A 13,571-nucleotide genomic window follows, 5' to 3' on the forward strand; every position below is an offset into this window, starting at 1 on the left:
GCATCCGGAGCAGGTCCACCAGGTTCCGAAACAGCTTTTTCCCACTTGCCATCAGACTGCTGAACTCTTAACTGGACTGCACTTAAAATCTGGTCTCCACTTCATACCTTGCACATGTACAGAGCTAAATAACTTATATTTTACTGTCATTCCTGCACTTTATATTTTATATTTATATTTATATTCATATTTTATACTGTATTTTATTTTATTCTGGAGTAACCTCACAACATTGGAAGCTCAAAACATTGTCCTGAGCCGTATGCAACGAAATTTCGTTCTGTATACACCCTGTGCATGCAAAATGACAATAAAGTCAGTCTAAGTCTAAGTCTCTAATGCCATCAGGTCCTGCAGCCTTCCCCTGGTGTAATCGCTCCAACTGTCTCTCAACCTGGCCTGTAGTCACCTTTAGCTGGGGGTAGGTGTTGCTGTCTGCAGTGGAGATGGGGGAGGAGGGGGTAAGGGGGGGCTGAAGGACAGGTGGTGTGCAGGAGAATGCGGGTAGGTGGTTTGAACAACTTGGGGCAGTGTGGATGTGTGGGGGGATGGTGGTGGTAGGGGAGTAGCAGGAGGTGAGCTAAACCTGTTGAAAAATTGGTTGAACTGGTTTGCTCTATCCCGACTCCCAGATGTTTGTATGTCCTTCCCCTTCATTCCAGTGATGTTCTTCATTCCTTTCCACACATCTTTCACACTGTTCTGCTTGAGTTTAGACTCAAGCTTCCTCCTGTAGTTGTCCTTGCATGTCCTCAGTGTCTCTCTGAGTTCATGCTGGACTCTCCTCTGCTCCTCCTTATCTCCAGACCTGAAAGCCATCTTCTTTTTGTTTAGAAGTGCCTTCAGGTCGCTGGTAATCCAGGGTTTATTGTTAGAGAAGCAGCTCACGGCCTGGGCTGGCATGACAGTGTCCTCACAGAATCTGATGTAGTCAGTGATGCAGTCAGACATGTTGTCAATGTCCTCCCCATGAGGCCCACAGAGCACATCCCAGTCTGTCGACCCAAAGCAGTCCTGCAGTGCCTCAGCTGCCTCCTGTGTCCACCTCCTCACCGTCCTGATGCTCACAGGCTGCCTACTCACTAGAGCAGCAACGTTCATCTCCACACACTGAAGATGTGCTGAAGCAGTAGCATAGGGTACTGTAGAGAAACATGAGAATCATAAATATGTTCTTCACTCGACCTTCTCTGTAGAGACAGAAACCAAGATTTTATTCTCATAACTTCAATATTTCTCTCACATCGCTCATTACTGGGGCCGGTTGTCGTTGCTCCCTCTCCTGTGTTAAGGAATCATGGCTATTTTTGATGGTTTAATATAGTTAAGCTAATGCCATGTGTGTTTAAGTAGACCAACATTCCTTTGGACAAAAGCAGATGCAAGCAGGAGTTCACAGATAAACATTCTTCTGGCAAGGCTGTAACTTAGATCAGCCATAAAACACAAAGCTCTTGAAAGGTTTTAAATTAGGAGGCCATAAAGAATATCTTCCCCGGCTCGCAGGTCAGAGGTCGGGGGTTTCTCAGGAGCTCAGAGTTGCATCTGGAGTTGATCACAACTTAGGAATCTTGGAAAACACTTAGGTTAATTTCTGATATACCTCTTAATATTAATAGCAATAGTGTGTTAGATTAAAGTATATTACCTAAGCTACAAATACCAATTTAGTAAATGGAAATGTATTTGAAAATGTACTAACTATGACAATATTGGAACCCAAAAGGGAATGGTTTGAATGTTATGTTTTACAGGTTGAAAAAGACTTCTATCTCATTATTGTTTGTGATAAGGTAAAGATTCAAATCTTTGGAGAGGCTGACTGCAGAGGAGCAAGATAGGTTTTGTGAAAATAACTTATAACTTTAATAACTAGAATGACTCTTGATATTTGTCATTAAAACTCAGGGGAAGGTCTAAGTATTTTCCAAGGTAGCTCTTGGTTGGTCAAAACAGAGGTACGCCCTATTTGCATATATTAACAAAGAGAAACGCCTTCACTAGAAAAGGGAATGCTCAGTAATAAGAATTCAGACAACTGCCCTGTTTTGCTTTTAGGCATCAGCTGTCTCCAAAGGCGCCTTTGTTTTTTTCTTTTCTTTTAATTCTTTTGTCTCAGGTAAAGAATATACTTCTGTATACTCTGAAGTTTTTCTTGTTGAATCCATACGGTGTTTTCTATTGAATTAAACTCTATATCTTTGTGACGTCATTGGGCTTCGCCGTTTCCTTGCCAGCTGTGACGAGATCCGCTCGCGACCCAGCTAACAGGAGGAGAGGAGAGCCATGCTTTTTCCAAAAGTTTAAGCTAACCTAATAACTTTCTTCCTTTAATACCTGCCAGCTGAACTGTATCACCACTGAAACCCAATTAGAATAAATGTCAATAAGGACGACAATGAAGAAAAGGAATCATTAGATGGAACAATGAAACGACAGAAAATAAATCCATGAAGGACTTCATCCACTGACACAGGAGCGTCCACCTCCAGTCCTCAGTGATGTGTCCTGCATCCTTTAAATGTGTCTCTGGTCCAACACACCTGAGCTAAATGGGTTCTGCTTCTGCTATTGGCCTGATTACCTGACTCAGGTGTGCTGAAGCAGAGGTAGCAGGACTGGAGGAGTAGAGACAGAAAACCCGAAGTTAAGCTTTTGATCAGAGAAAGATTTACTCTTTAAGACGGTTGCTGCATGGTGGTAGCAGAGAGGGCGGGATATTTCTTACTGGCCTCTGAAGCTTCAGCAACATGATGTCATGCAGCTGACCATCTTTAACATAAATCACTGGACTGTGTTGGATTATCTGATCCTCCTGCTTAGCCGTCCACGGATGAACTCCTAACATTGCTGTAAAGGTCCTGCAGAAAAGGTTAGATTATAATGAACACACAGAAAACCTGATCATCTGTAGATACAAATGTCTTAATGTCTCTTTCCTACCACCCTGCCTCCAACTCCCGGCAGTGAGCTGCAGTCAGGATCCACTCTGGGCGGATCAGAGATCCGCCACACAGGATCGTGGCAGTACCATTGGTGCCAGTCAGCCGAACATGATGAAGATGCTCCTTGTCATCACAGTCATGACCTCTAATGATTCTCTTCTGCAGAGAAACACCTGAGTTCACTGAAACACCTGAAGAAGAAAAAGGAGGACTTTAGTCAGAAATCAGGCACAAACATGGCTGCTGGAACAGAAAAAGGATAAACAGTTAAAGATTGAAAAGCATCACAGTTTACATTCAAAGACATTTCAGTCTGAAAAAGAATCAGAGAGAAGTCTGAGAGTCACAGAGAGCAGCAGCCTCCCTGGAACCAGTGGAAGTGCCTCCAGTGTCTCCAGTGTGTCCGACTCACCCAGCCCCAGCAGCAGCAGAACCTTCAGCAGAGCCATTGCTGGTCCAGCTTCCTGTGAATGTCTGCAGTCCTGCAGCAGCTTTTAAACTCTGTTCACAACTTCCTGCTGTCCAGGAAGCCACCAATCACAGGACGGACACTGATCTGTCCAATCACAGGACGGACACTGATCTGTCCAATCACAGGATGACACTGATCTGTCCAATCACAGGACGGACACTGATCTGTCCAATCACAGGATGACACTGATCTGTCCAATCACAGGACGGACACTGATCTGTCCAATCACAGGATGACACTGATCTGTCCAATCACAGGATGACACTGATCTGTCCAATCACAGGATGACACTGATCTGTCCAATCACAGGACGGACACTGATCTGTCCAATCACAGGACGACACTGATCTGTCCAATCACAGGACGGACACTGATCTGTCCAATCACAGGATGACACTGATCTGTCCAATCACAGGATGACACTGATCTGTCCAATCACAGGACGGACACTGATCTGTCCAATCACAGGATGACACTGATCTGTCCAATCACAGGATGACACTGATCTGTCCAATCACAGGATGACACTGATCTGTCCAATCACAGGATGACACTGATCTGTCCAATCACAGGACGGACACTGATCTGTCCAATCACAGGATGACACTGATCTGTCCAATCACAGGATGACACTGATCTGTCCAATCACAGGATGACACTGATCTGTCCAATCACAGGACGACACTGATCTGTCCAATCACAGGACGGACACTGATCTGTCCAATCACAGGACGGACACTGATCTGTCCAATCACAGGATGACACTGATCTGTCCAATCACAGGACGGATACTGATCTGTCCAATCACAGGACGGACACTGATCTGTCCAATCACAGGATGACACTGATCTGTCCAATCACAGGACGGACACTGATCTGTCCAATCACAGGACGGACACTGATCTGTCCAATCACAGGACGGACACTGATCTGTCCAATCACAGGATGACACTGATCTGTCCAATCACAGGACGGATACTGATCTGTCCAATCACAGGATGACACTGATCTGTCCAATCACAGGATGACACTGATCTGTCCAATCACAGGACGGATACTGATCTGTCCAATCACAGGATGACACTGATCTGTCCAATCACAGGATGACACTGATCTGTCCAATCACAGGACGACACTGATCTGTCCAATCACAGGACGGACACTGATCTGTCCAATCACAGGACGGACACTGATCTGTCCAATCACAGGATGACACTGATCTGTCCAATCACAGGACGGATACTGATCTGTCCAATCACAGGACGGACACTGATCTGTCCAATCACAGGATGACACTGATCTGTCCAATCACAGGATGACACTGATCTGTCCAATCACAGGACGGACACTGATCTGTCCAATCACAGGACTGACACTGATCTGTCCAATCACAGGATGACACTGATCTGTCCAATCACAGGACGGACACTGATCTGTCCAATCACAGGATGACACTGATCTGTCCAATCACAGGACGGACACTGATCTGTCCAATCACAGGACGGACACTGATCTGTCCAATCACAGGATGACACTGATCTGTCCAATCACAGGATGACACTGATCTGTCCAATCACAGGATGACACTGATCTGTCCAATCACAGGACGGACACTGATCTGTCCAATCACAGGATGACACTGATCTGTCCAATCACAGGATGACACTGATCTGTCCAATCACAGGATGACACTGATCTGTCCAATCACAGGATGACACTGATCTGTCCAATCACAGGATGACACTGATCTGTCCAATCACAGGATGACACTGATCTGTCCAATCACAGGATGACACTGATCTGTCCAATCACAGGATGACACTGATGTGCGCTATCATCTGCATATTGAGGAACTTTAACATCTCATTGTTCAAAAGAAACTTGAAAAAAGTTCTTGTTCCATTGACAGATTATTTCACTAATAACAAAAAATTTCCACCTCTTATAACTTAAATAATCAACCAATGAAACAAGATCCTTTTCAGTAATATTAAGGAACTGATTTAAAACAAGCAGCTCCTATATTTCGCTGTAGTTACTTGTACGTTAGTTTTGCTTTATCTCAAGTGAACTGAGAGATTTGTAAAAGAAACTAGACTAAAAAAAATTGGTAAATTTTCTGTTTTTGCAGTGAGTTTTGCTCAAGGGAAAACTTGATTGTAAACTTGATGAAATAAAACAGACTTTGTGAAGAAAGAGTAAATCGTCGTCGTTTTCAGGTTGATGTTTTTAAGAAAAGATTGTTTGGTTTCCAATTTACAATAATTCACATCTGCCTTTGCTCCTGAAAGTAGAATCATTTTGTTTATTGATGAGCTGTGAAGATGACCCTCTGTACAAACAGAAAAGGTTTTACTTCTTTTATTTGGAAACAGAACAATATTACAGTGCCAAATTTTAACCGATCTGATTCTCTTTATTAAAGAGACAGACCTCTTTCATCACCCATGATTCTTTGCTTTTACAGTTTTTCTTGATTCTTTTAATGCATTTGTGAACACACAGGGCTGAACAACAGCACTTAGTGACACGTTTTGTTAGCAAAAGGCTAAAACCGTTCCACAACATATAAAATATTAAGCAAAAGCAAATATTGCTCTTAATCAGCCTTGAAATAAATATGACATGCTCCAATCAATCATTTCATAATAAACGACAAAATACAAAACTTGATATTCAGTGAAGCCCAGAAGTTTTCAAGTTGTGGGAGAGCTAACCTTCATGCTAGCCTCCATGCTATTCTCCATGCTAGTGTCTATGCTAGCCTCTATGCCAGTCTCCATGCTAGTCTCCATACATGTCTCTGTGCTTGTGTCTGTGCTAGCCTCCATGTTGGCTCCATAATAGCTTATGTGATCATTTCCATACTAGTCTCCATGCTAGCCTCTGTGCTAGCCTTTATGCTAGTTTCCATACTAGCCTCCATTCTAATCTTCATGCTAGCCTCCATGCTAGACTCCATGCTAGTTCCATGGTAACTTCTGTGCTAGCTTCCATATTAGCCTCAGGCTTGTTGATGTTGGCTAAATCCAAAATCTGTCTAAACAGGTTGTGTCAAATTGTCCTCGAAATGACATAGATCCAGAATCACAAATGTTGCAATCCAGATTTTAACTGTGAATGAAAACACTGTAAATGTAAACCAAACTAAATTCAGAGAATAAGAAAGTTAGAAAAAGAAACTATAAGAAAAAAAGTATCATGTGCCTGATTGGAGATTTTTGTGAAGTGAAGCAGCTGCTTCAGTGGATTCATACTGACGCATGCAGCTTTCAGTGGGTGAGAAAGAACAGCTGATTTATGTTTGGTTGCCATAAATGATGGAGTTTGGATTGTTGGAATAACATCTGTGTTAATTGTCTTCCCAAAGGGTGAGAGAAAAGTGTCCAGATGTTCATACATATGCAGGAGGTTTTCTTCTACTGAGATGATGGAAACTGGATGGACAATACCTTACTATCAAATTTACATACTCAAATACATGTAAATACATCACTTATTCTGTGACTGTAAGTCTGAAAAGGAGTATGATGAAGTTTAACATATATAATCATGCAACTTTTCCATTAATTAATTCGTAGCATAGGTAGTTTTCCTATTTCTAGTATCCTTCATCAAAGAAACTATGAATCTTGTAACTTTATAAACCAAAATTGTCACTCTGTATATATAACAGTGATCAAAAACTAAAAATCATACAAGCTTAAAGCAGTCAGCAAAAAGTAGACTTCCTCCATCACCCCTCTGTAACCCAGTGGTGCCCAAACTCCGTCCTCAAGGTCTGGCATCCTGCATGTTTTAGTCTCTCCCTGGTTTAACACACCTGGATCACATGGTGGCTCGTTAGAGGCCTAAAAAGAACTCTGACATGCTGAAAAGGTTGCTGGTACCAGGGAGAAACGTGCAGGATGCCGGGCCTCCAGGACCGACTTTGGGCATCCCTGCTCTAAAGTCACCAGGTGAGCAACAGGTGATCTACAATCAATACCAACACCATGTGATCAGAGCTACTCATATCCACAACAAGATGTGCTGTGGAATAAGTTGTGTTTTGGTTCAGTTTAAAAATAAAAAAGGCGACCTACACACAAACTGACAGATCAGTTAAATGAGCTAATCAACCATCCTTTATCCAGACCCCAAATGTCGGATTTCTGAAAAACTTTTCATGCCTGTTCTTAGAAAGTTTCTGAAATTCAATTTATAATTTAAAAATATTTTGTTCAAAACCATCAGGATTTTCCAGAATAGATCCAATAACAGATGGTGTGAAACTGATAACATTGTTCTCTAAACTGAATAATGGAAGCCTGCAGGTTTTTGGTTTTAATAACAAGTTTAGCAGCCTTTAAAGCTGAAATGTGTTCAATAATTTAAAATCTGTTATTTTCTTTACTAATAACCAGGAATAAACACAAGAGAGACAATCTGATCAGATAACAGCCGTTTATTTTCTAGTCATGTGACAGTGGATATTATTACTGATTATTACAAACAGCAGCTTCATTTATTCAGAAATAAGATTGTCACAGATTAATTTGTATACAATAACATTAATCCCCAAATAATTCAGCTGCAAATCACAAAATGAATCAATTGAAAATTTAAATTGAAAGATTAACTTGAACTTTGTAACCTTATTATGCTGGAAACACTTAGCCACAATTCAGATTAATCTTTCTTCTGGTTTATTAATTCTGTCTTTTATCCAATCCTTGTAGCCACAGACGTCAATGAAGGCACTTGGTGCACTGAGTGCATACTCTGGATGTCCAGAAAAGGCACAAACACCATACAGCCTGTTCTGGAACACCCATCCTCCACCATTGTCGCCCTGTGACAAACACAAAGCTTTCAGTTTATATGCTGCTGTGATTTATCCAGTAAAATGGAGACAATATCAAGGTTTTGTGCAGAAAATGGTTTAAAGACTGACGTACTTCAGATATGTCTTTCTTAGAGCTACTCGCACTGTACCACTTCTGGAAACTGTACTCAAAGAACTCATGTTTTGACATGAGCAGTTCCATCTTGTGATGTTTATCAATCTTAATCTCTGCACACTGGAGATCATCTGAACGATGATGGACTGTAGAGGAAAAACAGCACCAACATGTAAGGTCAGTTTAAGTGTTGTCACATTTTGCTCAGGATATCACTTTGTTATCTGTGGTTATTAAACTGCAGCATGTTACTTGTATAAAAAGTATTTTTTACATTTTTATCAAAACTGTCACTATATCCTCATGGTAAATATGAGACAGATAATCTATTGATCTCCTCCACCTCCTCCCTGTTGTCCCAGCTGTCTGCAGAAATGCAGAACTCCAGGTCAAAAACAACCAATCAGAGCCTAGAGGAGGGTCTTAGCGCTGTCAATCAATGCTAATGTACATCCTGCTCCCTTTACAGGGGAGGGACCTGTAATGTTGCTGGTTCTAATTTTCAGGGTAAGGTCACAGTTTTCTCAAGACTTGCTATTGCAGCTTTAAGCCGTTTATCTCAGAGAGTTTGATGATTAAAACTAAGTTCAGCTTCAGCAGAGTGTAACAATGGTTTGAATTGTCTGAATCATTGTGAGGTAATAACAACAACAATGAGAAACATGAACATTCATCTCACTTCTTTTGCCAAACAGGCCAAGTTTTGATCCTCCAAAACCTGCAATCTGAACCTTGGTGCCGCTGAAACACAAGAAAAACAAAATAAAAATAAATCACTTTAAGAAAAACAACTAACTCTGGGAGACCAGAGCTCAAAGGTTTTCCTGGATGAACTTTGCATCATCTTGCAGATCAAGAACCAAATTCTGACATTTGAGAAGATAAAACTTACAGTAGGAGAGTATCTGGACAGGCAGCTAGTCTGACTGGTTGGATCATTGTTAGTCTTGGCAGCTTGAGGAGCATGATGTCATGTTTACGACCGTTGCTGTCTCTATAAATCTCATGATGAGTGATTGTATAAATCTGCTTTGGAGCACTTTTAGGATGAACTCCTACATGTGCCTCAATAACCCTAGGCAAATAAAACACAATTAATAGAGAAACAAATAGTTATTGATGATTTTTCAGTAAAATGTTTCCTGACTCACCATCCTGGATCTGACTCCCAGCAGTGAGCTGCAGTCAGAACCCACCGATGACTGATCAGAGATCCTCCACAAATATAGTCCTGTGTCTTATTATGTCCATAAATCTTCACATGATACCTACGCTCATCGTCTCTACATTTCTCACCTCCAATAATTCTCTTCTGCAGAGACACTGAACTCACTGCAACACCTGGAGAAGAAAGTTGCTGTTTTAGCAAATTAAATTCACACAGTAGAAATAAGGAACCAACATGACAGCTTATAATGGAATGGATCAAATAAAATACAGATCAACATAATTCATAGCATTCAGAGCCAGTGGAAATGTCACCAGTGCCTCCAGTGAGTCCAGTGTGTCCGACTCACCCAGCTCCAGCAGCAGCAGAACCTTCAGCAGAGCCATTGCTGGTCCAGCTTCCTGTGAATGTCTGCAGTCCTGCAGGAGCTTTTAAACTCTGTTCACCACTTCCTGTTGGACAGGAAGCCACCAATCACAGGACGGACACTGATCTGAAAAATCCCAGTATAGTCACCCAGCTCTGCCAGGCTTGCTGGGCGACTATACTCCCTAACATCTGGTCCATGGTCCTCCAGGCCGTCTGTACAACTAGCAGTTTTCTTTTTTCTGGCTGCCTAATCTGTCAGTTTCAGTCCAAATGTTTTCATGAGAAAGTAAAGAGCATTGTGAGCTGAGGATTTGTTGAGGAATTTAAATTCCTTTAAATTTGGCCGATTAAAATTATACCAGTTACCAGTTTAACTGGTTATCAGTGTGAGTTACCAGTGTATGAAATTCATGTCTTTAAGAATTATGAAAACATTCAATAAACTCAACTTGACAAAACCTGAGAATGATTCACCTACACTGAAGCATCTAATGCAAACAGCTTTTTGATGAATTCATTGCTAAAACTCAATAAGATGCCAAAACTCCAGTGGACTTTGTTACTGGATAAAGTTATGTGCTTATGGCAGACTGCTACAGCCTGTAGAGGTTAGACAGCAAACATATTTTATGACTATTTCAGGTGAGTTAGTCGAAGTTGTCACTCCAGCCAGAAATCTAAATTAGAAACAGGACTTTATCGTCAAAGCTTTGCATGAACTGACATCGAATCGTTGCTTAGCTATTGTCCTGTAACGTTGGAAGATCAGATAGTTACATTTTCATGCAGCCATTTTATGCATTTCACTTCATATTAACATAATCTTGAACATGTGCTAGTCCTTGACCTGCAGTTGGCTGCTGCATGAATGTGATTTAAACATAGGATGTGTACAAACCCTTTATTTGTTTTGCTGTCTGCAGCCTTGTTTTATGATTCATTATCTTACAAAAACTTACATGAACTAAGTTCACTCCATGTCTCACAGGTAGAATCTTGACTTCACAAACTTCTGCATAACTGAAACTCCAAAATTATTTCCTGACTGAGAAACACTGGCCTGTTAGTTTCTCAGAGCATCCATTATATATATAACCCATTTTATGCATAGCGGACAGTGGACAGCCATCCAAAAGCCATTTTCTTGTGTTTTTAGGGGTTTTTAAGTTGTAAATGCGCACAGACCACTAAAGCGATGACTAGTGCATTATAAAATACACTGCCAACTACTGGCCATCCATTGCATTGCAAGAAAATGTAATTAAATCCAATATGGCGGACAGATGAAAAAGCATGCAGACCAACTCAGGAATATCCAGTCGCTCCTTCTACTGTAGAAAACTCTAGCAGGTACAAAAATATTGTGACATCAAGCAACTTCTAGAGAGTAATACTACTGACTTAGTTTATAAATAACTACTTTAGTCGTTACTTTCTACAAATGATCACCTGTCCATCAAAGTTTACGTCGGGCATCAGTGGCAATATTTTGACAAGTATTTATTGATATCATTACTATGACTATAAATCTACAATATGCACCATTTCCAGCAAATATCTTGGCTGTAAAAATATTTTTATATTTTAGTTCTTAAATTAGAGATTTAAGGAAAAAGTCCACTGTTGCCATTTAATTTTGTAACAAAGTTGGGCTTTATTGTGGTTCTTACAAAATATTTTTATTTATATTTAAATGTTTACATTACATATATTCATTCCTAACTGACCATGATGGACAGAGTGACTTTAAAGTTCAATGCATTCCCACCGTCTGTCATGATGTGTGTGGTTGAAGTGTGGACCCAAATGCAGCAGGCAGGAGACGTAAAAGTTCTGTTGGAGATTTAATTAAAAATCAGACTTACAATAAACCAACAACGTCCAAAGAATAAAAATAAACAAAATCAGACAAATGAAGAGGCCATGAGGAAACCAGGGAGAAAGACGAGGAGTAACAAGACCAACTGGCGAGTAACAGCCTGTGATTTGACTAATTAGAGATGTGATTACATATTCAGCTATTACTTTAAAAAAAACATCCATTTTATGTGGCTAAAAGTTAGATTGGTGTAAAGTGGAGCTAATGTGCTAACAAAGATCAAGTTAAGGACAAACATAAATAGAAAAAAATCCCTGATGCTACATTGTGAAAAACAAAAAGACTAATGGAACTAAAATGTCCTTCATAAAAGAAACTATGAATCTTGTAACTTTAGACCAAAATTGTTACAAGTAATTTATAAGGAACACTCTGTTGTGGACAAAGTGACTCTTTGTCTTTTCTCCATGTGTTTTATCTGCTCACACGCACACTGCTGCACGCTGACATAACCATAACATTTCAGACTGGCGACAAGAACACAAGAACAAGAACAGATTAAGGAAGGCAACACCTTAGAGAGAGCAGAATGAGGAGAAAATAAAGCAGAACTCGTCTTTGCTTCACTTGGTGTCACCACTAAGGTGAGCTGAGTGGATCCAGCGCTGGACGGTGAACGTCACTCTGTATCTGATCCAATTGTATGACCTGTAACATTTGACCATTTTCTGCATTAAAACTTGTTTTATTTTTAACAAAATGTCATTATTTCTCAAGGTAATGTGACCAACATGTGTAACTCATAAACAGGTAGGTTGAAAGATCTGGTTCTGGTCGTGGAACACTGGACCAGCTCTACACCCTCGGCAGGGTCCTGGAAGGTTCTGGGAGTTCGCCCAACCGGTCTACATGTGTTTTGTGGACTTGGAGAAGGCATTCGACCGTGTCCCTCGGGGAGCCCTGTGGGGGGTTCTCCGGGAGTATGGGGTACCGGGCCCTTTGATACGGGCTGTCAGGTCCCTGTATGACCGGTGTCAGAGTCTGGTCCGCATTGCCGGCAGTAAGTCGGGCTCGTTTCCGGTGAGAGTTGGACTCCGCCAGGGCTGCCCTTTGTCACCGATTCTGTTCATCACTTTCACGGACAGAATCTCTAGACCAGCCAAGGTGTTGAGGGGATCCAGTTTGGTGACCTTAGGATCTCATCTCTGCTTTTTGCAGACGATGTGGTCCTTTTGGCTTCATCAGATCGTGATCTGCAGCTCTCGCTGGAGCGGTTCGCAGCCGAGTGTGAAGCGGCCGGGATGGGGATCAGTGCCTCCAAATCCAAGGCCATCATGGTCTTGAGCCGGAAAAGGGTAGAGTGCCTTCTCCGGGTCAGGGGGTTGTCCTGCCCCAAGTGAAGGAGTTCAAGTATCTCAGGATCTTGTTCACGAATGAGGGAAGAAGGGAGCGGGAGATCGACAGGCGGATTGGTGCAGCGTCTGCCGTCAAGCGGGCGCTGTACCGGTCCGTCGTGGTGAAGAGAGAGCTGAGCCAAAAAGCGAAGCTCTCGATTTACCGGTCCAGCTACGTTCCCACCCTCATCTATGGTCATGAGCTTTGGGTCATGACCGAAAGAACGAGATCGCGGATACAAGCGGCCGAAATGGGTTTTCTCCGTAGGGTGGCTGGGCTCTCCCTTAGAGACAGGGTGAGAAGCTCAGTCATCCGGGAGGGACTCAGAGTAGAGCCGCTGCTCCTTCACATTGAGAGGAGCCAGCTGAGGGGCATCTGGTCGGGATGCCTCCTGGATGCCTCCCTGGTGAGGTGTTCAGGTCCCACCGGGAGGAGGGGAAAACCCAGGACACGCTGGAGG

The 13,571-nt window shown here is 41.9% G+C and overlaps 1 protein-coding gene across 1 annotated transcript; it reads right to left on the reverse strand.

Annotated features, from left to right (window-relative positions):
• Positions 1-7,849: 7,849 nt before the first annotated feature.
• Positions 7,850-9,914, reverse strand: LOC102227215 (kallikrein 1-related peptidase b22-like). Its single transcript, XM_023331479.1, has 6 exons — positions 9,878-9,914; positions 9,512-9,701; positions 9,253-9,435; positions 9,040-9,101; positions 8,358-8,506; positions 7,850-8,251 (listed from the first exon to the last, which is right to left on the reverse strand). The coding sequence occupies exons 1-6, from the start codon at positions 9,912-9,914 to the stop codon at positions 8,084-8,086; spliced, it is 789 nt and encodes a 262-aa protein (XP_023187247.1). The 3' UTR covers positions 7,850-8,083.
• Between the last annotated feature and the right edge of the window lie 3,657 nt (positions 9,915-13,571).

The sequence above is a fragment of the Xiphophorus maculatus genome, chromosome 3 (assembly GCF_002775205.1).
Source record: "Xiphophorus maculatus strain JP 163 A chromosome 3, X_maculatus-5.0-male, whole genome shotgun sequence".
Lineage (NCBI taxonomy): Eukaryota > Metazoa > Chordata > Actinopteri > Cyprinodontiformes > Poeciliidae > Xiphophorus > Xiphophorus maculatus.

Coding starts and splice junctions, on each gene's coding strand:
- LOC102227215 (XM_023331479.1), bottom strand. CDS start 9,914: ATGGCTCTGCTGAAGGTTCTGCTGCTGCTGGAGCTGG. Junction 9,436..9,511: donor TGGGAGTCAGATCCAGGATG/GTGAGTCAGGAA, acceptor TTATTTGCCTAG/GGTTATTGAGGCACATGTAG. Junction 8,507..9,039: donor TGGCCTGTTTGGCAAAAGAA/GTGAGATGAATG, acceptor TTTCCTCTACAG/TCCATCATCGTTCAGATGAT.